This window comes from Archocentrus centrarchus, chromosome 23 (genome assembly GCF_007364275.1).
Source record: "Archocentrus centrarchus isolate MPI-CPG fArcCen1 chromosome 23, fArcCen1, whole genome shotgun sequence".
Lineage (NCBI taxonomy): Eukaryota > Metazoa > Chordata > Actinopteri > Cichliformes > Cichlidae > Archocentrus > Archocentrus centrarchus.
In genome coordinates, this window is record NC_044368.1 from 17,862,121 (window position 1) to 17,890,034 (window position 27,914).

The window sequence follows — 27,914 nt, forward strand, 5'->3', positions numbered from 1 at the left end:
CACATTAAAAAAAATCAGAGAGGCAAGGTGTCACTCCTTGCATCAAATTAGTCTAGTTAATAAATCTGTTCATTTGAAGATGAATAATTTCACAGAAAGATGAGTCAGAGGTCTTTAAATGTTTAAGAATTTTATCTGATAACTGATTTATTTACCAAGCCCTGGTGTCCTGTTACTCTTTCAAATATGGTGCACGGACAAAGGAAAAAGTCTCCCTGCCGTACAGCAATAAAAGTTTAGTTCCTGAGTTCTTAAAGGGTTCTCTGTCTCCCATTAAAGCTTTTGCTAGTCTAAGTGCAAATATATGACTCTATAATTCGATCCACAACAGCGAATCGATCAGTGCACCAACAGAGAAATAATCTGTAACTGTACTTATATATCTATAGCACTTGTTTTGTCAGTACTGAAGAAAAAAATTTTAAGAAGCTGCATGGAGATTTTTCAGTATTTTCTGATATAATGAATAATAAGTATCATTGGTTGGGGGCTATTGAGCACCATAGGGTGCAAGAATTCAATTTTTCAGTATTAGCTTACATTTGATTAATTCATCATGAAAATAATCACTGGTTGAATCTCATTTCTCTCAAACACATGAAAACAATAAGCACATTTTAGTTTCAGAAAACTCAGCACAGCCAAAAGCTTAGTGGCTGTTTTCTAAAAAATTATTTGGGTTCACCAAGCTGTTATTTGTTTTGGTCTCTGAAGCACGGTTCCAAAAAACAGAGAGAAAAAAAACAAAACAAAGTCTATTAACTGGCTAAATACTTAATACCGCATATTTTTCCAATCTTTAACTTCAACAGTGGAAACACTGCAGTGTTTCACATGTAACACAGGAAGCGAAAGTCTAAAACTGCTAGTCTGTAGTCGTCAGGACTTTTTGCCCCCTTTTTCCCCCCTCAGTCCTGTCTAAAATAGTTTCCTCCTGCTGTGCATACAGTGGGTGCTCTGTTCAGGTTCGCTCAACAGACCGGCTCGCCTCAGGACATCAGGAATAATTAGCAGAGATCAACCTGACATCAATCACCCTACACTTACAAGCGTACAGGTCATCACCTTCTACATGACCTTACATGCTAAACAGACTGCTGTCACAACCTGTCGCAAGGCTCAATGAAGAGAGAGAGAGTTAAGAGAGAAGCTGACAGGGATGTTAAAGTTCTGAATGCAAAGGAGATCCTGAAGCAAATTGATCAAGAAAAAGAAATAATCCACCGACAGGCAAAACATCTATATAAAAACCATCTATATAATGTTTTCTGCAGAATATCAGTAGTACATAGCTAAGTAGTAAGTACTAAGTCAAGGGACCAATAATGCTGGGTTGTGCACCAAGTCACACACATCTCTGCATTTGGACTCTAGAGGTTGGCAGCCCTAACATGTCAGGGGGCTTGGCCCCAAAACATGGCTGCCTCTGCAATTAATTACACCATTCAAGCAAGCAACCAGCCAATGGATCATCCCAGCCCCCGTTCTTTGAGCTCAAGGACAGTCGGTCAAATTTCCCTTTCACACCAGGGATGTCATCCCCGCTGACGCTGCCCACTGGTATGCATGCGTGAATCTGTATGAGTATTAATGTGTGTCAGGCTGCAAGCAGAAAAACTGACCTGCTCTTACAGGATAAGGAGTGGTATCTGTCCGGTCATCTTACTTTTAAATGAAAACTGCTTAAATCCACCTGTAAAAAGTGAGTGGTAAAATCCCCAGAAAATTTAAAATGACTCATAACTGTGACCACCCAGTGATATTATTTACCTCTGTGTCTTACAAGAGGCTTAAGTTCCATCAGATGTTGGAAATTAATTTTTTTTTCTTTTTGTATTCTCATCTATATCCCATTCTTTGGAGCTGCAATGACCCAATTTCCCCACGGGGATCATTAAAGTTTCATCTTATCTTATCTTATCTGCCCCATCCTTCTCCCCTCCCCTATCACCTCTCAGCACCCCCACCTCCCCACCCCCTCCAATCCTTCACTTAATTATGTCCTGTGAATGAAGTTCATCTTTCATGCTGCCAGCAGCCGGCAGCGTGGCTCGCCCGTTCTGGGGTATCTAATCATGGTGCAGGGACTAAACTAAATTTAGACAGTCAGCATGTGATGCCTGGCAGGCCTTAATGGGGGCTGACATCTCAAGACACTCTGCTGATGTGCAAGATACACTTTTCCCGAGCCGGCCGCAACCGCTGTTGACTAACACTGATGACTTGTGAACCAGTTTGTTAGAAAAGTTTTCAAGGGGTGAAGAAGTATGCTGACAAAGGCTATTTAAACATAATGAAAGCCTACATTTACATTTTAGGATCGTACCTTAAAGAAGTCTACATGTGCAAAGTTAAACAGTGGCAAAGTCATCCAAGGGACACCAACTTTCACACTCAGATTCAACATGCAAGCCAACCATCCCCATCTGCTGATGCCATAAGTGTTGAGAATGTAGGTTAATGTAATAAATAAGGTGTGACTGCCATTAATAATTAGCAATAGCATAAGTTTACTAAGACAGAATGCAATAATATCTTCATCTCAGTAAAATGGACATAACACTTGCTGCAAATTAGAGCCAGAAAAACCACATAACAAAATGCAAATCCTGTTTTCTAAAAGCTGTCATCATCGTCAGGCTATATAATGGATGTTTGTGCACACTATAAACATTGACTGTATATAAAAGATGGTTGTGGCCACCATGATGTCACTCACTGTTTGCAGACTAATCAGAGTTTAGCATCAAGCCAGTTAAACTTCTGGGATATTGATCTGGTCAGTTAAGTAGCAGAGGGGGTTGTTAATCAGTTTCAGCTGCTTTGGTGTTAATAAAATTAACAACAGGTGCACTAGAGGGGCAACAATTACAAACCCCCAAAGAGGAATGGTTTTACAGGTGGAGGTCACTGACATTTTTCCCTCCTGTTTTTTCACTAGTTTTGCATTTGGCAGGGTGAGGCGATACCTGGACCCTACAGAGGTTGCACTGGTAGTCTCTCCCCTCCAGGATAGTACATCAACATGTGCTATTTGCCAGAAGGTTTGCCGTGTCTCCCAGCACAGAGAGAGCATGGAGGAGATTCCAGGAGACAGACAGTTACTCTAGGAGAGCTGGACAGGGTTATAGAAGTTCCTTTAGCGGGACCAGTATCTGCTCCTTTGTGCAATGAGGAACAGGATGAACACAATCAGAGCCCTACAAAAGGACCTCCAGCAGACCACCGGTCAGCATGACCGATTTGGTGGTGGGTCAGTGATGGTCTGGGGAGGCATATCCATGGAGGGATGAACAGACCTCTACAGGCTAGGCAACGGCAACCCAACTGCCATTAGGTATCGGGATGAAATCCTTGGACCCGTTGTCAGACCCTACGCTGGTGCAGTTGGTCCTGGTTTCCTCCTGGTGTACGACAATACCCGGCCTAATGTTGGCGAGAGTATGCAGGCAGTTCCTGAAGGATGACAGAATTGATACCACTGACCGGCCCCAACGCTCGCCTTACCTAAATCGAACACAACACCTCTGGGACATTATGTTTTGCTCCATTTGATGCCACCAGGTTACAATTCAGACTGTCCAGGAGCTCAGTGATGTCCTGGTCCAGATCTGGGAGGAGATGCCCCAGACACCATCTGTCTCATTAGGAGGATGCCCCGATGTTGTCAGGCATGCATACAAGCATATGGGGGCCACACAAACTACTGAGCACATTTGGCAATCAAATTTCAGCAAAAATGGACTAGCCTGCTGCATCATTTTTTTCATTTGATTTTCGGGGTGTCTGTGAATTCAGCCCTCTGCAGGTTGATAATTTTCGTTTCCATGAAACGATGTGGTATCCCTTTGTTCCTAACGTCACCCAGTCCATATCAGTACAGATATCCAGTATTTTTTTCCCATTGAGATCTAATGTGTTTTTAAAATGTTCCTTTAAATTTTTTGAGCAGTGTATGCCCCTTTGAATGCTGGATGCTTTTAAATGTGAAACAAATAGAAAATGTGTTGATTTTGCACCAAGAGCAACACAGTAAATCACCATAGCACCAACAACAGATGAGAAAAACAACAAGGAAATTACTAAAATATGATCAAGTAAGGAAAAATCAGAATAAAAGGTTTGTGTCTAATAAAAGCCTGCATCAAATACATGTTGAAAGCTTCTTCAGTCACGGTAAATTAAGACCACAGTCATCATTTGAGAATGGAAGCCATGGTATTTAAACTGTGTCATTTCTGCACTGAAATATGTCTGACACAGTCTTTTGTGTTTAGCATATTTAGTGTATTTAGAGAGGCACATAACCAATTCTCATCTTAAGCCCTGCAGTTAGTTGTTTTGTTGTTGTTTTGTTTTTTCTTCAAATTCACTGCACTGGTCTCGCCATGTTTTTTTCAGGCACATCGAACAAACAGACACACACACCTTAAATACACAGAAACAACCCAAGGACATCAGGTGTACGTATTTAATCTCAACAAGGGTCTAAAAGCAAAAAGGGCTTTTAGGAGAGATTTGACTTTTACAGTGCATCCTGCACCAATAATCCAAACAAATTAAATTGGTTTTAAGAGTCCCTGCTCTTACCAAAGGTAAGTCGAGGTCAGACTAACGAGGAAGCCAACCAACTACAGTTTCTGGTCTTTGGTCTCATGTTTTCTCTTTACCTGTCCAAAGGTCACTGTAAGTTGTTTTTTTTTTTGTTTGTTTGTTTTTTTGCGACAGGCTTTGATACCTGTGATTCAGAGGGTAAAAATATATATAGAATTTAACTACAATCAGCATCCCACATTCACTTTGTGCATTTGCTTTTTGTTTGTTTTTTAACAATGATACATCAATCAGGAATTTCTGCAGTTCCTCCAATAACCAGTTGAGACTGGCTAGAAAAAAAAAGTATTAAAAATAAATTAATTCCAATAGACCCTCATTGTAAAATAACCAACTTCAGCCATGAAACTGTCATGTTCATAGCTTGGTACAAAAATGGATTTGGTCTCTATAGGTTATTTCCCCTTGGGTGCTATATGCATTTCTTTTTAAAAAATAATTCAGCTATTTAGATTTTTTTAAATTGACAAGCATGCTGACACAGGAAGCTGTAGCCAATCAACTCAAGTCACTCAACTGAACCTCTGGACTTTGTTTATGGTGTCGGTGCCTTTCACAGCATTTTTAATGGAATTATCAGCTACAAAATATGGAATTCTATATGATACAACCCATCCAAGAAGTTTGTGCTTCAGTTTTGGTGAGTGAAATTCTATACTATTTTATTGGTACTTATTAGTGGGTATCTGAGCCTCTGCGTTGCACCCATCCACTTTATGGATGCAGCTTGCTAACCCAGCCTGTTAGCTTTAGCTGATGCTGAAGTGAGAACAGGGTACTGTAGTTGTATGTGAGGTTTCACACAGTCACTGAACTGGACCTTAACTTTGCAATGTTGGTTCCTCAGGTAGGTCTCTGGAATTTACCCACACAATCAAGGGAGGTTTGCTAATCAAGAAAGCTAGCATTAGCTTACTGTATAATGTAGCTCTCCACCCAAATATGGTAACTTCTGACTTAGAAAGCGTTAACATGGCTATAACCAGCATGATCAACCTGAGCCCACAAACCAACAGATGACGGTGGCTAAGTCAATCAGGATTTGTTTACATTGTGCACATTATAAAAACATATCAAACAATGTTTATAGTCTGGGGTTTTGTTCTGTATGAAGGACTGACGTGTGCTCGTCCAATCCTGAATATAACTGCAGATGTCTCTGTAAAATGGGATTTATCTGCTTTCAAAAAATACTGCTTTCCCACCTACCTGTGATTTAAACCACTGCTATAACAACTGCAATAACTCTGCAGATCTGGAGCTACTGTTCTGAATCTGCAATCACAGACATTTCAGCACATAACATGCTGTAAATTGCAGACTAGTCACTAGATGGATCTCAACACTCAGCACTGTACACTCCGATAACTCATCTGATGACTACTTTGATGTAGCTTAATTACTTGAAACACGGGAATCAATGAAACAAGTTGATGTGTAGAAGTTGCCAAAAGTTAGTTACAAAGGACACAAAGTCAAATGCAAAGAGGGACGTCCACAAGGATTTCATGGCCACCAGGGCGGCATATATAGCAGTGGTAGCAAACAGTCTCTTGGGCTGGATAAACAATAAAGGCCTGTCGTTTGGTTAGAACAAAGGCCTGTCATTGGCTTTTGTTGTTGGGGTATTTTTCCCCTTGTAATCTGCATGTCCAGATGGCTGGATGACTTTCTCCCTCGCAGCATTGTTAAAAGCGCCTCACAGCTGGCAGACAGAGTGGGAAGCAAAAGAGTGCAAGGAAATGAAAAAGTGAAAGAGTTCAGGGAACAAAAAGAAAAAGGCAAAGCTAGAGAGACAACGTGATAGTGAGACAAGTGAACTAAGTAAGAGCACACTAAAACACACACTGACACACAAGTGGAGACTCCTGGATGAGTATCTCTTACCCAGATCTGTGTTGGGTCCTGCCAACAACTGTTTGAACTTATCTAGGCGGGACGCTTCCCTCTCGGTCATGGCCGGAGTGCCAGATGTGTTCTGGTCAGCCATGCGAGCAACTAGTGGGATGACAGGAGGCCGATGGGGCAGAGACCGCTGTCTGTGGAGGCCTGCACGCTCACCTGCTGCATCTGGTGGAAGGAGAGAGATGAGAGAAATTAAGGTTGCATCAACACAAACACACACAACCAATGGAGGGATTAGATAATGCAGCTCTCAGTCATGCAGGCAAGACAGAATATATGATGAAAGCCTAAAGTTTGCTGCCAAACTAAAGAAAAACATCTCTCAACATGTAAGAAGGGACAGACGATTTTTATCTACATCAAGCTCCTATAGAAAAGAAAAGAAAAGAAAAGAAAAAAAAAAAAAAATTCACGCATATTAGTAACTTTAAATCTCAAAGCAAAGAAAATGCCAGAAAGCTGCATCCTGAAGCACTGCATCTACTCTGAGATCAGTTTTTGCTCTTTTAAAATAATCAGCCTCCTGAATGTGCAGGGCATTCACTACACTTTTAATTTGAGCTGTGTTAAGCTGACACCATGTCTGGCAGTAATGGGTAGCTGCACAATGATAACAACAAGCAAGATAACATGACGTTGCTGTGTACGGCAGACAAAGTTAAATTGAAGAACGGTTTTTTTAAGCTAATTGAGTTGATATCAAATTACAGAGTTGTTTACACACACGCGCACCGCAGCCTGAACTTTTCTACTCGCTACATGACTCAGCTGCATGTGAGAAATATCCTTGTAGTGTAATCAGATGTACTGTGTGCTTTCTGTCCTCTCACCTTCATCTAAACAAAATATTTCCCAACTATCAGATCTGAATTTGATCATCTCTTGTTGCACACTACATGTCAGAAAGGGCAACTTCGTATGTGAACTTCTACAAGAGTTCATGCATGAAAACAGCTTAACTCACAGTGTACTTGAGACCAGGAATATGCAAAAGAGCAGGAACTACATCATGCTATAGTATCAATTTAGAGCCCAATGAGAGTAGTTAGATATACCATTACTGTATTGTTTGTATCCAGATGTTAATGAATGTAGTTACTGCTGGTGGCTTGAATGAGCTTCCAGTAAAGCAGCAGTTGTGGTTTTATAACCGTGAAGACTTTATGATGGATAGACAAACATTACTTCAGTCTTTTGAGGGCCACATGGTCTACCAGATGTGCAAAAAAAAACCTACAGAAAGAGCCACACAAAACTAAGCAGAGTCACCACACAGACAAGTTATACAAGAGCATGTGAGATCAGGACCTCCTGTCACACTGAACATAAGTTCATAAAAAGACCTGTGGACCACACTGCCAACATTTCCCAAAGCTAACCCAGAATCACACAAGCACGCCACGGCAATTAAAAAAACTGGAATGCTGCCGATTTTAATATCTCTTTGAGTTTTTACAAGAACAAATAAAAGGCTACAAATCTGTTCTCAAGTGCTTTATTTGCACTTAGAAAAATTAAAAAAGATTAGTCAAGCTGGCAGCAGCTTCTCTCTAGTGGAGCCTTTTGTGTCATTTATACAATAAGCCTTTTTTTATAGTTCATTTAATAACTTTCCCCTTTTAAAAGGCTGTTAAAAGGAAAGCTAAGTTTGAGAAAGTTATATTCTAGGGGTGCACTGACTGTGAAATTTTGGATCAACAGAAGAGAAAGAAAGAAATCTTAAAATGTTTTAAAGTCTATTTACAAACGTACTGCCAGCTCACCCATCTGTGTGTGTGTGTGTGTGTGTGTGTGTGTGGGGGGGGGGGGGGGGGGGGGGGGTTAATATGATATGTAGCTGAAAGAATTTAACTTAACCAAATTTTTATTTTTAATGTCGGTAAAATGTTGCAGTCGACGCCTCCATAAGCCACACAGTAAGACATCAAATATTACATTTAACGAGCAAGTGCACAAACATTTATAAAGACCGCTTTTCTCAAACATGGCAGTTACAGGAGCATGTATTTTAGAAGGCAATTCAGAGGAGAAGAAGAAAACAAGAGAAGACTTGTATATCCCTGTCCCCACAGATGATGTAGCCGTACATGCAGTCCAGATAAGAGAAACTGCCTGAAGGCAAAGGGCTGCTTGTGTTATCTGTATCTAAACACAGCAACAGGCAGTGGAGCAGACAGCTAGGCAGACATGAGGATGACCTGCCAGACAGGACAACAGTCAGCTACACTGTTCACTATGTACAGCTTCAGCACCTGCTACTGGTGCTGGTGTTGTAGTCTGTAGAGATACCCCGTTGCTATACAATGCTACACTTTTAAACGTAACCGCTGACATGACATGCGCAGCAGGTCTTGTACAGTGACACAGCTAAAAAGGGAGCCATGATGCAGAACAGTTGTGTATTATGAGGTTATGACAGGGTGCTCAGAGAAACTGAGCAGGAGGTGGGAAGGTGTTTCTTTCTACTGTCATTGACTGTTTATATATAAGAGTAAAGGGAAGAAAGATGAGAGGAAGGGAAGAAAGAGATGCCACAGGAATCACTATGAAAAACTGCTCTTCACTGAAATATATTTTTCCTTTTATTTTTTAATATTTGTAACATACAGTGGAATAAAAGTGTTGATAGACAAACCTCTGATACATAAAACACCACACGCTGCTACAAATTAAGTCTGCTCGGTTCCCCTACTGCCTTAAATGTGGGTTAACACAACTTAGCGTGAATAATGAGTTCTAATATGAAACTAACCGAGTTATGTTTGTTGAATGTGAGACTTTAGTGACACTAAGCAATTGTTAATATGGTACAGACAAATCTAGTTTACAGTTAGTAAAGGTGCTTCTTGAGATCTTTAATCATACAGGTCTCGAGACCAGTGGGTGGCAATCTCCGGTCACTAGGGAACAATGTGTATTCTGTGACCGGTTGGAGTGGTTGCTGCAAGTTGCTGGGTGAAATCAGCCAAAGAGGGAGCAGCGTGAAAAGTGTTTGCAGAAGCCGACTTATCTGCAAACAACTGCAGACTAACCACAGAGTGATGGAGAAGCTTGAAGTGCTACACAAACGGGAAACTGAGAAGATTCTCCTTCAAAGTAAATGTGCGCCTTTACTGCTGAAAGCAACACATTTTAAAAGATGCACCTTTTACTGTGAAGGCGGACAGTCTGTATGTGGCTTTTCACAGTTTCACTACCGCTTGGCAAGCAGTTGGCAAGTGTTTGCAGACAAGTCAGCATCTTCTGTGCAAACTCCGGGCAACCACGGCAATCTCTTAGCAAACAAGGTAATCGCAGGGAGTATTTTGGTACAGCACTTTCAGACCAGTTTCACCTAGCAACAGCTATGCTCCCACTTATGCTTTTTTAATCTAGAGTTAACTGTAAGAAATATCAACTAATTTAAAGACTTTAAATTAGTGAAACTCAGGTGTATTATTGTTTTCTGAATGGTACAGTATTTTATTATTTCTAAAGTGGTGAGATAATAAATTCTAGAAATTTTCACTGAATCATTGAATTAAATTTAAAGTCATTTCCATGCTGAGCTCTACACAAACATGTCTGCTTAAAGTACAACATTAGCAGTCTTGGCAGATGTTCTCACTGCAGAGTAACAACATCTGCCAAGTCTCAGAGCAGCTGTGAGGCAGAGTAAATAAATCCCACTAAAAATACTGGTGTCACAAACACTACTTTGTGAGCTTATAAAAGTGCGTCATCACTAAAAACCTGACTATGTCGATCACTTTTAATGGTGTTTAATGGCGGTTTCACAAACCATCAAATCTATTTACGGCATTGCATTAAAAGTTACAGTGGTGACATTTTCTAAATGATGCCCTATTCACATTTCATGTATCGCCCTCCTCACAAACACATTTATGGATTTAAGTGTATCTTTGCAGAAATCTCTTAGTATGCACTTGAGCAAAAAAAAAAAAAAAAAAAAAACCTTTCAGAAGACTGAGTAATGGTGCTCACTAACCTTTAGGTGACCCAATTGGAGCTTCGCTGTGGGACTTCACTAGGCGGCCATCAGTGTAAGGGCTGCTTTGGGATGCAAACGATACCTCTGGGCTGGTCGCATCTCCCTCTTCCACCCTGTCCTCCTCCTCCTCCTCTTCATTGTCCTCGTCGTCCTCGGCCACCTCCTCCCGTGTGTCGTCTTCTCTTCGATCCAGCTCCGTTGTGTCATCCTGCCTCTGTTTCTCCTGCTGTTTGCTGTGATTCTCAATCACCTGTTCAGCAGACAGAAAAATAAGGTGAAACCTTGGTGAGCCTAAGGCTGGTAACCTCCACAGAAAACATAAGGTGTACAACTTGATTTGATGTATAAACTAATGATTTTAAATATCTGCTATTTGCCTGAGAGAAATGCAAACTGCACAATTTAGTCAAAGTGCAATATTCCCTGAGTGTCAACATTTACAGACAAAAACCGATAATTAATATGTATATAAATTTATATGCACCAGCCTTTAAAGTGAAGCAGTTGGACTCACCTTAGTTAATGAATACACTATTTTTAGTTTGTAAATCTCAAATATTTTATGTCATAATATATTTTTATGTAGCAAAATTTGAAATAGTCTTGAAAAATCAATCTAATTGTTTGTGCTCTTGGCCACAAACTGTACTGTTTTTTTTTTCACAACAGCAGGCATGACTTTGAAAGGAATCTATTTCAGTAGGAAGTTCATTTCATGTCTGCAGCATGAACGCCGTCCAGAACCAGGAGCGTTAAAAGAAGATTTTACCCAATTTTATCTAAACCTAACCCAGCAGTTTTAATGCTCTATCCAAGTGCTTTCTAGTAATAATAATGTATTTTAAATTCAGAGCACATTAAAATAATAAAAATTAAGTCTAGAAATCTGTCGTATGTGTCTGTAATGTAGTCTCAAGTGTGAGCTCCACTGCCAACACCTCTATCCCTCAAATATGGACTTATTTGCCTTTTGAAAGTAGTTAAATATTATTTATGGATACAAATAAGTATGTATGAGATTCCACAGATGAAAAAAAAAATTGTGTTCAGGAACACGGAGAAAAAAAACTAGAAAATGAATGCGCAGAAAAATGAATCATGACTATTTCACAAACTGCACTGGAGCTGTGTTGATTCATGATGAGTCAGGAAAATGTGCTTCTTTCTACATAGATACAGGAAACTGCTTAAAAGGATGAACTGTGTTACTGTAGTGGAAAGACGTCAATCAGGCTAAAATGCTTCAGAGTGAGCCCCTTCATTCAGTTATTTACCTTATTAGCCGTCTCCATGACCACCTCGATGTTGAGGTTCTGCGCAGCCATAGCCAGCAGCTCATCGTCGTCATCCCCGACATCCCAGGCATCACTCGTGATGCTCTCGAACTCCTGGAATGTGGTAGCCTTCTTGGGCTTGCCTGGAGTGGCTGGAGGAGGCTTGTTGCCTGCTTTAATTAAACTGAAGGACAGAGAGAGAGAAAAAAAAAAATCAGAAGTGGTGAACAATGGAAGAAAACAGGATCAAGTAATTACAGAAGTGAGCTGAACAGTGGATCCTTTTTTTCCAATGCCCAATTATACTAAAGACATTAAATAACAACAGCAATTAATGAGTTAACACTGTCCTGCACACATTGTAAAAGGACACTGCAAAGACACTGCCTTCTGAAAGAATTATGGACAGAGTTTAAGCAAGGTAAAAAAAATCAAATAAACATGTTAATTAAAAAAAACATGTTAAAATGAGCCACTATCCAATTATTAATCAACTGCTACTTTCTAATTAATGAAGGAAATAAACAGCTATTCATAGAGGAACAACATTTTGGACACCCTTCTAAGTCAGTAGGATACTTTTAATTAAAAGCTCTCCTTTGAGAGACATAACACTTTAAAAGAGTTTTGTAAACAGCTGTCCATTAATTTGTAATTTTCACTTCAGGTTTTGATCCATGTCTAGGCTGTCTTACATGCACGGCACTGATTTTTACTTTCCTGAGGTAAGTCATGGCGTGTTTTCAACTATGTTTTGGATCAGTTTCACTTCCTTGACTGACTTCTTCATATTTGTATCCACAAACTGCTGAAATTTAGTGGAATACTGTTGCCTCTATCTGTGCATGCCTTCCTGTGCAACAGCCTGTGCTTTGGACCTGCGCACAAAGCAGAGAAAGTCCACCCCCACGCTGAACAGTTTGCAAGGTGTTCTTTTCATCAAATGCTGCTTTTTTTTCTTTTTTTTTTCTCCAAACATATCTTTGGTTAATTTTAATTTACAGGTTTAAGGATTACTTCAGATGACTCTTCTGTGTAGACCCTGTTCAGGGATCAACGTAGTGAGCAAGTTACCACACTCACTCTCTCTCACACACACACACACACACACACTTAATCTTTAACACATTAACTGAAGCACATCTTCAGCTTATGATAAAAGTACAAAATTTCATGGAGTTAACTTCTTTGTGCTGCCAGGATACAGTTTCATTTAGCAGAAGCAACAAAAAGGCAACATAGAAAAAAAAACCTCAATCTTTTCTGCTTTCTGCTGCACTGAGGAAAATGGGAAGGTGGAGGAGGAGAAAAGGGCAAAAGATGCTTTGCTTTCTTATGCTTAGTTTATGCTATTGCAGTTGTGTTTATTTAGTAGGAATTTGCCTTTCGGAGAGCCTACAAACATTCTCCTGTGCAGTCTTTCAATATCCCAACTGCACATTGTTCAACGTGCATGACGCTGTACGGCAGTCGAATACTGATTGAGATTGACAAATGGGCCCGAAACAAGGGAAGGGAGCGACAGCGGAATGGGAGGAAAAGGGGCAGAAGAGAGAGAGGAGAAGAGAGAGAGAGAGAGGAAGAGAGAGAGAGAGAGAGAGAGATAAGAGAGAGAGAGAGAGAGAGAGGAAGAGAGAGAGAGAGAGGAAGAGAGAGAGAGAGAGAGAGAGGAAGAGAGAGAGAGAGAGAGAGAGAGGAGAGATAGAGAGAGAGAGAGAGAGAGAGAAGAGAGAGAGAGAGAGAGAGAGAGAGAGAGAGAGAGGAAGAGAGAGAGAGAGAGAGAGAGAGAGGAAGGAGAGAGGAAGAGAGAGAGGAAGAGAGAGAGGAAGAGAGAGAGAGAGGAAGAAGAGAGAGAGAGAGAGAGAGAGAGAAGAGAGAGAGAGAGAGGAAGAGAGGAGAGAGAGATAGAGAGAGAGAGAGAAGAGAGAGAGAGAGAGAGAGAAGAGAGAGAAGAGAGAGAGAGAGAGAGAGAGAGAGAGAAGAGAGAAGAGAGAGAGAAGAGAGAGATAGAGAGATATAGGATAAGAGAGAGAGAGAAGAGAGAGAGGAAGAGAGATTATAGAGAGAGAAGCTGATAGAGAGAGAGAAGAAGAGAGAGAGACGAGTAAGAAGAGAGAGAGATAGGCCAGAGAGAGAGGAAGAGAGAGAGAGAGAGAGATAGAGAGGATAGAGATAGAGAGAGAGGAGAAGAGAGAGAGAGAGCGAGAGAGAGAGAGAGAGAGATAGAGATGAGAGAGATGAGAGAGATATATATATATATATATATATATTATATATATATATATATAAAATATTATTTTATAAAATCATGAAAAGAACAAGTGACACTTTTCATTGTGAACACTCGGTTTCACTTCAGCTCTTTGTATGTTTTAACTCTGCTCTTCTCCACAGTTGGCTAACAAACCAACAACAGCCCAAGCAAGAGTGGCCCACAGGAAAGTTGCACCACATATTTTTGACACTGCCCTCATCTGACAGCAGATGCAGGTAGACGGGCTGTCTGAAGCTGCCAATGTACTGCCAAGTCCCAAAACCACTGAACCATAATTTCCCCATTAAAAAGACAGTGATTACCATAATAAAGAAAAGAAAGGTGCGCACACATTAGCCAACTTCCATCCCAACTCAGAAGAAAGAGAAAGTCTGAAAACACGTAAATTAATTTCAACCCTCTGTGGAAATCTAGATGACTAAACATTAATCAGGAAAAATTACTGAATACTGTGTTCCCCTCTCTTTATCTGACTGTGTATATGAGCGAGAGAGAGAGATTAAAAGAAATCTCCACTATGCCCAACCCAGAAGTAAGTTTACTAATATTATGTTAATAGTCAATATGAGCCTACCAGTTTCAGTGACTGATATTTATCTGTTGTGTTGGATAACTTTGTAATAATTAAATATTCAAAGTTCAACATTTTTTAAAAAGAGTTTTCTTTGTTTCTCTGACAAAAAGGAGGAAATAAATAACTGCACAATTAAAAGAAACAGAGACACGTTCAGTATCGACTTCAACTACTGACTAAATCAGAGGTGTCAAACATCTGGCCCAGGGCCGACAAAGAGTCCAATCTGGCCCACTATATGGAAAATTATGAAGGAGGAGGGCAAACATTTTGTCATTTTATCTGTATTTTTGTCAGTTCTGAAGTCGTCTTACAGACACATGCATTACCTATGGCCTGGCATGCTACACTAAGCCAAGTAAGTAAAAAACAAACCATTACATGATAGAAACTGATGTGCTTTTTATTGTTAGTATTCCATTAAATAACAGAAAAGTTTCTGTTTTTCACTGTTTACTATAGAATTTTCTTTCAGTGGCTCCACTGGTTTTCTTTATTCCATTTATTTTAAGCATTTTTTATCATTTGAAAAAAAAAAAAAACAAATGTACTGCTCACATAGCAATTATTTTTTCTAAGACGTTTCAATTTTAGAAATGGATGATTTATTCATTTTAATATGTACTTAAACTTCTTTACAATGAAAAAACAGAGGACAATTTGTAGCCGTTTTTCAGTAGGTTTCTGGTCACTAGCTTTACTGGTCCAGCCCACTTCAAATCAAACCGTGCTGTATGCAACCCTGAGGCCTGAGGCACATGCACAGTTGGGACATTGTAATCTAAATTCTCAGCAGAATCACATAAAACAGGTAGGCATGCAGTCATCTTTAAGGACCCTTGCGTCCATCATCTGTTAATGAAATTTACGTCAATTGGACCCCAGTGAACTAAAGGACACGGAAAGTATAATCAAGGCTTAGGAATGCTTCATTTTCATCAACTGGTTCAACCAGTCACTGAATGACTAGACTTTCCTGTAGAGTCACTGCCTCTGAAACTGCAGAACAGGAAGGACCACAAAGTGCAAAACAGAAGATTACCAGAATTACAGCAGCAAGACTCGAGAAATGATGTTACACCCACAGCGTTGCACATTAACTGCAAGTAATAATAGTCCCAATCCACCCCGTGTTGTCACAGATGATGCATTCATCTGACAGATATGTAATGGAAGGAGAAAAAAAAAAAAAAAACATACATCCACATTCCTCACTGGGATGTGGCTAAAAATACAGCAGCCATTTAGCCACACCTTGACATTTTATCTTGTTTTGTTTCTAGTGGAACTAAAAACGAATTTTGGCTTATGTCCGTCATAACAAACTGAGATAGATCTAGGTTTACACCAATATACTGATGAAGTAGGCCCATCTACAAATAAAGTGTTAACCACTTTTCTACACACGAACTAAAAAACCTTCAGATGAACAGGGACAAGGGTGTAAATTAGGTTCCGATAAATTATTTTACCCCCAAAAAAGTCCCTGCTCAGGGAGCAGAACTTTCTCAAGGCCTGGTAAATTGAAGGTGCAATGCTAAGCATTTCAAAATGGTCATGTAGTGTACTTGTAGCATTTGAGCCACAGTCACGTTGACAAATGGTGATTAAAAGCAATCTGCTTACTTTGAAGATATAAGGCAGAAAGTGTTGGTTACTGTGAGAGAATGCAGTGGTTGTCAGTGGTGTTAGCAGGGAGGCATTACCCAAAAACAAAGCAGAGAAATGAGAGAATTATTTTTTGGTTTTTTTTCACAGCAGTTTTATTCCTAAGCACAGACAGGGCCACACTTCCATATATTCCTGCAGGAAGGTGCCACATTGCCCGATTTGGTGTGAATGTAACCTAAAAGCACGCTTCACCCTGTCTGCTGTGGGTGCTCTGTGTGTGTGTTAATCATCCACTAAACAGACACACTGGCCTATAGCTCCAGTATAGACAGCTCAAAGAGAGCAGAGACAGATGTGATGTAACTCAGTTGTTACATTCTTACAAGACCTGAAGATTAGGCAAATTAAGTCTGCCAAGTAAGCCAAGTGGCCAAGTGGCTAACCTTCATAGCTCATAAAACAGCAGTGGAAATGCAGGTAAGTAATACTCTGTTTATTCTAAAAGTTCCTGGCTGTAAAATTCCTGGGCATATATGGTGAAAATCCACATATTTACACATGGCAGTGGCAGATTTTTTTTAAAATCTTTTGTGTCATATTAATTTTGTGCTAGCTGAATGTTTAAAGATAAGTGGTAAACAACAATAAAACGTCTGTTTCAGCATCCGGTGTGGATGCCATAACTGAAACTGATTATTGATTTAAACATCAGGCATAAGGCAAAAGTTTGGGGGGGGGGCTACAATTTAACATTGCTGGTAATGAAGGCAACATCAAAACAGCTACAGAGTTACCTCCCATTCAAAGAGAAAAAAGCCCTCAGTCGAAACATACCATTAATGACAAAACACTGTAATCTTCCATGGTAAGGAAAGACTTTTTTCACTTGATGGTAAAGCAAAGTGCCAGGCCTGTTAATCACATGACACAGAAACTGACAGCGGCCCAAACAAATCCAACAAGATCACATGGCATTTCCTTACTTAGAGAAAGTCAAATTTAACTTACTTTGCATGAAGGAGCGGGTCGAAGGGTGGATGCTGTGCACCGTACACATGCTGAATGCTGAGGAGGTGAAAAACAGAAAGTGGAAATGAATGAACTAATCGATAACTGGCTGGGAAGCTAGCCACGTTAGCTTTTGGCTATTCAAAACAACACCAGTTTAAACTGCAGGAATGTGACTACCTGTGACCCGAAGGACAATAATCTGTTGCATAACCTTGGCTACTCGTATTATGAAAGTTACTGTGTCATTAGTTACAACTCTGCGACGGAGTACTGCTGAACTGTTAGCCACTGTTAGCAGCCTAGCTCTTAGCCAGCTAGCAGTTACAAGGTGTCAAACGCGTCTGCGAGACGCATTTAGCACAGATGTTGGTAAGTGGCAAGAATGTTAATTGTGTGCAATCACGAAGCCCCACGAATGACAGTAAAAGTTTGCGTTTGAAGCGCAACAGTGCAGCGTCAGCTGTGTGAAGCTAGCCCTGCTAAGCTAACCAGCAGGAGGGAACACGTCACTCACCTGCCGGGAACCTTCGCTGCGTTTCTTTTCCAGAACTGTTTTTTGTTTCCGTCGCTCGACATCTTCCCCCTGCGGTCCACTCAGTCCAGAACTCAAGCACCCCGACGCTGTCGTTATGTCTAAAACGTTAAATGTCTGTTTATTTACACCAGTTCCCCTCCTCCAAAACTCAGAGAGCTGCCATGTTGATACTGCCTAATCGGCAAGTAAACGCGACTGTGATTGGCTAAAGAGGCACTTCCTCACTGCGAGCCAATCACAAGTAAGATTTGGTGCTCGGTGGGTATTTTTTTTTTAATACAGCGCTGACGTCATGCTCTACGGGCCTTTGCTGTGTTGACAGAAACTCGGAACTGTCAGTCAAACAGAGACCCCCAGCATCATGACCAGAGGGCGGGCTTTCACAATCACCAGCAAGGATACATGGATAGGCTCATAGCTGAGCTTTTGGAGATTTAGAAGAGTTTATACAATATTTATACATTGATTTTTAGACAGAAATTTTAAATGAAAGCATGTTCATAGATTCTTTTAATGAAAATCTGTAGTTTGTGTGCAATAACAACTGCTGATTGTAGGTTCTCACTGTCTATGAATTCCAGTCAGGTTTTTTTTAGGCTTTCTAAAAACATCTACTTATCCTATGAACTCAGTGACCAGATACTTCCCTCATAAGTTCCTTCTTACTTTATGTACTTGCTCTCTCTCTCACACACACACACACACACACACACACACACAGTCACATTTACACAGTCATTTGGTAAATGAGTGTCTTTGGTCTCATCAGATACATTATAAAATACAGAGACAAGAATCCCAAGTTAAATCCCAGATTATGTTGCTCAGGTACGTGGGTTGGAGGAATGGTGTAAATCTTGTTATGTGTTGATTAATGTGGACAAAACTAAAGCTCTTGTCTTGAATTACACAGGCCCTATAACAGATCTTTCACTTTCTGGTCAGTCCATGGAAGTTGTTAATAGCTTCAAGTATGTGGGAACATATATTGATTGTAAGATGAATTTTATGGATAAAATTGATTTCATCTAGAGCAAAGCTAGTTAGAGAATATTTCTTATTAGTAAGTTAGCCAAAAGATTTTAGATATGTCAATTTGATTGAAAGTATCCTCATGTTCAATATCTCAGTCTGGTATGGTAACCTGACTGCAGCAAATAGGAACAAACTGATTGTCAGCAAACTGGATTGTCAGAACTGCTAGGAAAAAAGTTATTGCTCACCTAGGACACTCTCTTTATTCTGATTTTGAACTAATGCCCTCAGGACAATGGTATATGATTTTTCCACTACTACTTGTGGGCAATAAAGTTATTCTATTTTTTCTATTCTATTCTATGGTGGTAGAAGCTTTTCAAAACATTATTTTGGGTCAAAGTCAACAAATCTTTAAATATGTATCTTCAGAACTAACTGGTGACTCTAAACATACAGGTTTTATGGACTGGGAAGTAATTTTGTAAAATACCTGCCTAGATAGGTGCCCGGGGGGGTGATCAAGATTGCTAATGAGTGGCTGAGACTTGCTTCAAGAAGGATTTTTGGAGGATAAATGCTTTGAGTCAGCGTGCTCATATGTTTATGCTGGCAGATACTTTATTTGTTGGTCTGCTGAAATCGATAGCTTGAAGAGTGTGAGATCTCACTCTGCCCTTATTTTCGTTTGCTTATTTATTTGATTTTTATTTAGATTCTCAGCAATAATATATTGAAATTTTCCTTCACAATGGCAGTGCTTGTTTTAGATTTGAACTGTCTATGAATTTAACTCTTCCTTTCGGGCATATCTACAAGAATATATTTAGCCCATTTGATTTCGTTTCAGTTTTTTTTTTTTCTTTTTTTTTTTTTATGATTTCATTTGTAAAACGTCAGTCAAATGGTGACAAAAGATGCTGACATATAATCGACATTAAGCCTGACATTTCCGTTGTTTACCTACTTTATGAACACACTGAATGGAAAGTCGACACGTTTCATTTTGAACACTGGATGAGCCATCTCTTTCATACACGATCTTTGTCCTAAGTTCCCCTTCTTTCTCCTCTCAGCTCAGGCCGACCGGCACAAGCGCTCCAAACACCGCGGGCGCTCGGCATGTGTGGGCCGTAACAAAGTTGGGATGAGGACTGCTGAGCGGCGTAACTAGTGACATCTGGGATCATAAATATGGAGAAACAACCTACATTACTGTCATCGCAGCTTTTTCTGAAGCACAGGCAGGTGGAAGTTTTCCTGAATCCCAGTGTTTTGGCGTGGAAGGTAGTTGAGAAAAGCAGAAACCGAAGCTCGGGGATTTCTGACCCAGGTAAGCAGAGGGGATGAGTTTTTGAGTAGTGTGAGTTTCATGTGCGAAAGCTGGCAGCTAAACCTGGTTAAACAGAATAATGCACATTTAAAATGACAAGGGGACAAATAAATATAGATATGTTTTTAGGGTGTAACATAGTTGCCTATATTTTTTTCCACTAGTTCCCTTCAGTAAATGAAACCATTGTTAAATATGCAAAAAGAAAAAAATGTGTTGCAGCTGCCTTTCCACTCTGCACTGCCTTATCAGGCTCATGTTGAGTAAGCCACGGTCAGGGCATGTAGCTGCTGTAGTTCAAGTCCGTTCACTGACAGGTGTACGTCACACAGGTGTTTTCTTTTTCTTTTTAAGTCGCAGGTAATCAGCAGCCTGTCTTTCAAATTTTGCAACCTGCAGGGTTGACTGTTGTTTGATATGCCCCCCAAGGAAGGACTTCGTTCATTAACTCAGTCATGAAATGGTCTAGTGAGTTCTTTAAAAACGTCCACAGTGTCAGTTTATTTTAGAAAATAAAACAAGCTGTCAACCAGGCTTGGTCACTATAACCTAGAGAGTTTGAGAAGGCAAAAGGAAGGAGAACTCCACCCTCCACTTCTTCTTCACAAGTTCAACCCTAGCATTGTACTTGAAGTGTTTAAAGCAGGTGAAGTACAACACATCCATGAACTACTACAGGTGTAAATAGATCTACATAAACATATGCTGCTGTTTCAGCTATGTATAAAAAGATGACTGTATAAAAAAGATGGCGGTATACCCACAGTGCCCTCTTCCACTGCTTTGAAGAATAAAGTTTAGAAGCCTAACAAGCTTATTTACTGCTTGGTAATAAATAATGTTTGTAACCAAGCTGTAAAAATGTTTGTAAATTTGGGCATTTTAATAAGAGAGTTTATAGGAACCGACTCACCTTAAGTGGCCACTAGAGGAAGTGTGGCTTTCATCACCTCTGCAATGGCATTTTTCAGACCTGGATGTTGCCGCTTGTAATAAATCAGTAAAAATATTTCTGAAAGAAAACAGTTTCACTCTGACAAAGAGTCGTACGTACAATAAGGATTTTTGCCACCTTTATTTCCAGCTTACGTCTGACTGTTTATAGTTAATTGCTTTTGACTGGATGGCGTGTCCAATGCTACCAGTTTACACGTAACACGTAACGTTTTTATCTTTTATGATGATGATTTTACACCCAGTTGGAGCCCCATGGCCTAGAGTGAGAGTAAGGTGAACTCCCAGCATGCATTTGATTAATGGTGTGTGCATTCATTTCTCCTTATTGTTGCTGCAGTTATCAAGCAGGGCTCCAAAATTTTCGCCCTTTCCATCATCGCATCAGACAACTTCCACTTAATCCGGACACTCTTATAACCTCCGGAGGCTAATGTTTGTTCATCGAGATGAGCTCCCTGGGCTGCAATTACTGTACCACATCGAGTAGAGTGATTACAGCTGGCTCTGCACACTTTAAATTTAAACCTGCCCATTGACCTTCCTCAAAGTGGTATCAAGCGCCCTATAATAACCTGCTATAGAGACTTCCATTTATTGAGTCAATGCTCAGCATGACTACATCAAAATCCCCCCTTAGTGATCACTGAGACAAGAGCAGGGCAGGTTTATTCTGGAGTTAGGAATCATAGAAAGGCTATCTAGGACAGTGGGTTCAACATATAACACTTTTGTAGAGTGTGATTATCACAAGTATAGCCAAAACAGTGTGTTTAATCATTGACTTTAGTGAAGAAAGAGATGGTAGTGACTGGAATTTTCCCTCATGTAAACAAGAAATGCTCCATTTCTGTGCTCCACATGTTTTAGGAAATAACCCAACCGTCATGAACATTCCCACTTCTCACTTTCTCTTGTGAATCTTTGTCTCTTTGTCTTAAGCAGCAGGAATATTTCAGATGATTACATCAGGTCAGAGGAGCACTCTTTTTTTTTTTTTTTTTCCCTTCATCACCAACAATTTACTTTAGTTTGGTTCTTCACCAAAAAAACAAAGTTGGTGCAAATGCTCCATTTTCTATTAAGTCCAGCTTACAAGATAGAAAATTCTGGGATTCTGCTGCACTACAGAGAGAGAGAGAGATGAGAAAAATAATCTGCCACAAATCATGTGTCATGACTCAGATTTGACAGATCGTCCTCAGTTAGTATATTCCATTTTCCACCCAGTGGATTTTCCCTAAGATAAAGTTTACACCCAAACTAAGATTGTGTTTGCATAATATTAATGATGTCACTACTTGATCTTTTATGTGGATTTATTTGAAATACAGCTTCCAGATGTATACTCTTTACACACACGCACGCACGCAGACAGACAAAAGCCATTCACTGAGATGGCATTGGCCTCTGAGCCGAGGAGTAAATGCTGTGTCCACATAATGGTTGAGTCATTCCTCTGATACAATTCAGATCAGAGTAAAGTCGTGAATAAATCATGGCATATGCTTAGAGGGTGCTTCCCCTTTCCTCCAAATCACTATGCTTAGCGAGCAATACTTCCTCAGGCCCTCTAAGCCTGAATATCTCTCTCTGCCAGGAGGGAGGTTTAGATATTTGCTTTCCCGTATGGCAGTGCTGCATAGACATCCAGTGTTTAGGGATTCACTTTTATCAATCCCGAAGGAATTGTGAATCAGAATTACCGAATTTCTTCCGTGCATGTAGAGAAAGCCACATGCTACAAGTTAAGGAACAAAACAATGCTAGTGTGATTTTTGTGCATCAGTCACACAGAACTACAACTTAGTCTCAATGGCTTCTGAAAATACAGGAAGCAGTCAGTGTCTCCATGAGGCTGTACTTGGCACAGCAATGTCTTGAGCTAACATATAACCCATAGTGCCTTTTCACACAAACAGTACAGCTCGGCACTTTTTTATAGACATTACGCAACAGATATGTACATGAGCACGCAAATCTGAGCTATTCAGATCAGGCACTAAACCATCTTTAAACTGCCAGCTCACTGGTACAAAGTCCGTGTAATGTAGGGCTACACCGAGGTGAGAATAGTAAAGGTAATAGTACACTGAATTCACCAGTCAATACTGTGTCCTGCCTACTACTGATCCACCTAAGCAGCTCCCTCAGCTAAGCCAACCTTACCCTTTCCCTTAGTGAGAGTCTGGAGTGGATCTCCTGTTGTGCACTACCAGGGAGAAACATCTTAACATCTTCCAGAATGTGCATGAAAACTGATTATGACAATGCTAGCTTGTTAATGTTGAGATAATGTGCACCATTGTCACAATCTGTTGGTTTAGAATATTAACAAGCAAATATTTGCAATCAATGGAAGTGAAGTTTTTGCTGGTATTTGATCATAAATTGAAATTCTGTCTTTGTTAAAATTCACAAGTTATTACAGTTCATCCTGTTGGGGATATAAATGGCAGTCCAGACGTATCTGGGGCCTTATTTCAAACCCAGGGGCTGGGGCTAAAAGTGAGTTATTGCTAATTTTTCATGTCTATATTTGAAAATCAAAGAGGTGATTTTGATTCCATTGGAAAGAGAATTGGATGATCTTTTAATGCATTTTAAAATGTATTTCATGGGATCAGGATTTTTTTTATGATAAACAATACACACAATTTTGCCCATTTACTGCGTGGCCATTGTTTTCCAGCAGCATTAATCTGGGCTTGCTGGTACAATCTAACACATAGAGACAGACAACCATTCACACCTACAGTCAATTTAGAATCACCAATTAACCGAACCCCATGGATGTCTTTGGACTGGAGAGAACCCCCGCAGACATGGGGAGAACATGCGAACTCCACGCAGAAAGGCCCCAAGCTGGACTTGAACCCAGGATCTTCTTGCTGTGAGGCAAGAACCACCGCACCAGCCCGGGTGCCAAAGTCGCTCAAGTTAAAACTCAAGTGGAAACTATGAACACCTGTTCAAAATTTGGAACCAATCCATCCAGTCAGTATGAATGGATTTGTATGAAAACAGCATGCATGGATACTGCAGTTAGCATGTCTGTAAAAGCCCAAACGCAGCAACGGGGGGGACAAGTGGAAATAAGTATTGAAATTAGATACTGAAACTTTTGGCATAGTAGTGAACTAGCAGCATCACGGCACTGCTGTTCTTCTCGCGTTACATATTCCACCTTGGTTGTCCTTTCCTCTCCATCTGTTTGCCTAAGCATTGGCTTAACAAACCCATTGTGCCTGGGAGAAATCCACATGTCTTGTCTGACAGCTCACTGCCACGTGTACCCAGGCAGATCTGTGCTTTGTAATCTAAAGCTGGTGCTCAATGCACAGCCCTGTCTGTATGTTGAGAGACGGCTGCAGAGGGAAGGAGGGAGAGATACAGAGAAATAAACACTGCCAGAAAAACGACAGCTGGAGATTGGGTAAACTGCGCAGGTTTACACTGCATCACTGACAGCAGCAATACAGGATCTTTCATTACAGTGATTGCTTTGTTCACCTGAGGTTTGGTTCAACAGGAGTAAAGCTAATTACGCAGTAAACCTGCATGATGGCGTGGTGGTGATGACCAGCCGTGGCACCAGGGTATTTGAAGGCTTCTGTATCAGCAGCAGTTTTAGTAGTTTCACACCTGCAGCTACATCTTACCTCCTTTTTTTGCAAACATGTTACATGTGAATAGAAAGGCACAGTGTTAACTTAGAAAGGGAATGACATGAAAACAGTATAAACAGGAGGGAACACCTAAGCATTTCCTTAAGCCTGCACAGGCTTGTCCTCTAACACATTTTCAGCACCACACCGCAGTATAAATAAAGGGATTACATACTGAACCACTGTGTAAAGGGAGGGGTGCAGAGAGCAGCAGCAGAATATGAATATGATGACAGCTCATTGTTGTCAGAGGACTGAAAGAAGGCGAGGCCACGTGCTGTGTTGTCAGAGATATCATAAACACGAGCAAAATCTCCTGTGCAAATGCATGAGTGCACAAGGTTCGCTGAGTTAAGATCAAATTCAGTGCAGCCACATCTAAATCTGTCGTAGACTTCGTCGTTTCGCTCTGGGGGCCGAGGAGAAGATGTCTGAGGTGGCGTCACTTCAACGCCCAAGTGAAAAACAGCTGGGGTGTGACAAGGAATTCAGACGTTATGTTGACAGTGTAGGAAACCGGTGTGTTCGGTGGAATCCTGTCAGGCGGGATGCCAACTTGTTTTAAGGTAGCAGGATGAGCCGGATCGCGAGCCGCACACATGTACCTGTAGAGATGCAGGCGCTTGCTGATCGAACTGGTTTTTATCAATTTCATCTGAACTGAAGGCGCTGCTGCTAAAGTAACTAAAAGCCTCCGGAGAAAAAGAATTATCTTCCGCCACAAAAATGCATATTAAAGCCCAGCAGCAGTGATTCACTCTAATATTCAATACACCTTACTTTCACTCTCTTTAGCACCAGGAAGCTTTGTGTTGTTAAGAACTGATCAAATCTTGAGTGAATTTCACTCAAGCCAGAGGTCTGAATTGTCATATTTACAGCCACTTTACAGACAAAGACCACACAGAAGTAAGGTGGTGTGATCACATGCTGACCTTTGATCAGCATTTTCTTTGCAATGAATGTGGAAAATGAGGCACGCTGTTGAAATTGCACTCATTCCCAGTTGTTTAGCATTTGTTTTATAAATAGTGGGTATGTTAAATGTGAACATGTATTTAAGACTTCTTTAAAAATTCCCAGGTTTTGTAGCTTAAGGTGTTTTTATAGGTTACTAGGCAATAGTTTATTGGGTCTAGCCTACTTCAGATAAATCAAGGCAGCATGTGGCCCGTGAGCTAAAATGGAATGCTGCACTTTTAGAACTGGACACATTTTTTTTTTTCATAGTTTTAAAACAGTTGGCGGAAATCTCCTATTTGTCTGTCCCCCTTTAGAAACAATTAGCATCAAGGTTCTTCTTTTTAAGCTCCTGCTTCAATGTACGGTAGGTACTCTCCAATACAAGAGAAACATAGCAGTGACACCAATAAATGGTGATTGGCGCAGTGGAAGCCCATGTAAACCTAAGCAGAGATGTTAGAAAAGGGATTTCACACTAGCTGTGTAAACAGACAGCTGCAAAAATGGGATAAAATAGACAGAAATGGACTGAGAGGAAAGTCTAAGCTTTATTACACTTCTCTGCAAAGGAGGAAATATGTGTTTATGTCAGGAGCATCCGAGTGACATAGATTTTGCAGGATTATCTCTCAACTTGATTTGGCATCCATGCAGCAGAGGTGAGAAAATTATGGAAGTGAAATGGGAATGCAAGAAAGTAAACAATAACTACAGCCAAAGTGGATTTGAATTGGTTTGGTTTACTGGTTCCTGTGTTTGGACAGAGACTGGTACATGCTAATGGAGGCAAAAGGATTTATTAGTTGGCATGTTGGAGGTAGTTATGAGCAGCATAGGGAGCTACAATCTGTTCTATATAAGGTTAGTGGCTTCTATACATAGGAACATGTCTACAGTAATAACGTGTGAAAAAAATAGATACTGGCAAAGTTACATTATTTAACACAAGAGTAAGAAAAAGGGTGTTTTCAGCTGCTAGCCTAAATTCATACGGCTCCTTTTCAACTCCATTATAGGACCCGACCCAGGTTCTTTCAACCACGTGATGAGAGTTGAATAGCTTGTCCACCAATGGGCACTCTGCAACTTCCCTGTTAGCAGCAAACATTTGGAATGCCACAAACACAACAGCTTGCTAATCCAAGCAGAGTTGGGCCGAGCATAAAAGAGTAAACAAATAAAAAATAAATAAATTGGCCATTATATTGGAATATTGGACTTTTAAATCACTAAATGTCAGTTTCAGTCTTGAAAATCCAATATTGGTCAGGCTCATGAAAGCCTTAAAACACACAAAGTACACTGCTCCAGTCACCACATCCTCCAACTTATTGTGGAGCTGTGATGTATTAGCTAGCTCACGTGTTGCATCACTGTTCACATTAACAGCAATATGAATTCTAGTAGGGAAAAAAAGGTATGTAGTTCTCATGGGAGCACAACAGTGGCTGCAGTGCTTAAGGAGTCCCCATAACTGTTTGGTCAAAAAGCGTCTGTGAGATCCTGCTCAACCCATGGGCTGTAGACCTTGTGAACTCTGACATGGAAATTTGTGCCATTTCCCAACAGTAAGCAGTCTAGATTGTCTTGACCTTTGTGAGAGTAGTCAGGCTGTGACTTGCATTTATTTTCATTATGGATTCATGTATCAAACTTTCCTAATTTCACATTTTACCTGTAAAATTCTATTAGAATTTCTGACAAAGGTCTTGTTTTGCCAGTGGTCCTAAATCAAAGATGCTATTGTGCATGACAAATCAAATGCTCACGCAATGAAGACAGCAGGACCAGGAAATTTGGCATTAACTGACTGATTTGGTGCAGCTCATTTTTGGGCCTTTTTTGCAGGCAAGATGACAAAATGACTTGCATGAACAGGTGCCACATTGTACTGTGTAGAGTTCCAAAAAAGGAAACTGGTACAATTGTGCTCTACCTTTTCTCAGTGTGTGCCAAAATGAACAGCAGCTCTTCTTCAGAACTATGCTCTTGAATTACATGGTTGAAAGTATTTACCAAAAGAAGGCAGTTTAACTGACCTCCTAAACTCCATTAAATTGGCACAAAGATCCTCTTTGTTCCATTATTATAGGAAATTATTATTGCCAAGACCTGTGGCTCTCAATCCTCGCATACTGCTGAATATCTAGCCTTCGAGGTAGTTAAAAGACCACTTCACTGACTTTACACTTTACTGCTATGTTCTTCTTCAAATATGGCACACTAATCCA

The 27,914-nt window shown here is 40.3% G+C and overlaps 2 protein-coding genes across 5 annotated transcripts in view; one reads left to right on the forward strand and one right to left on the reverse strand.

The window, feature by feature from the left end:
• The window catches only part of tbc1d22a (TBC1 domain family, member 22a), a 147,075-nt gene extending 129,121 nt beyond the window's left edge, over positions 1 to 17,954 (reverse strand). For all 4 annotated transcript variants that reach the window (XM_030720464.1, XM_030720465.1, XM_030720463.1 and 1 more), the window contains exons 1-5: positions 17,770 to 17,954; positions 17,253 to 17,309; positions 11,785 to 11,968; positions 10,508 to 10,760; positions 6,502 to 6,684 (exon numbers count right to left, since the gene is read on the reverse strand). In XM_030720464.1, coding sequence (XP_030576324.1) covers positions 6,502 to 6,684; positions 10,508 to 10,760; positions 11,785 to 11,968; positions 17,253 to 17,309; positions 17,770 to 17,831 — 739 coding nt within the window. In that variant the 5' untranslated portion in view covers positions 17,832 to 17,954. The remainder of the gene's footprint in view (positions 1 to 6,501; positions 6,685 to 10,507; positions 10,761 to 11,784; positions 11,969 to 17,252; positions 17,310 to 17,769) is intronic.
• cerk (ceramide kinase) overlaps positions 17,265 to 27,914 on the forward strand; it is a 46,271-nt gene continuing 35,621 nt past the window's right edge. The window contains exons 1-2 of the mRNA XM_030720467.1: positions 17,265 to 17,317; positions 19,842 to 20,098. Of these exons, the coding sequence (XP_030576327.1) occupies positions 19,960 to 20,098 (139 nt within the window). The 5' untranslated portion in view covers positions 17,265 to 17,317; positions 19,842 to 19,959. The remainder of the gene's footprint in view (positions 17,318 to 19,841; positions 20,099 to 27,914) is intronic.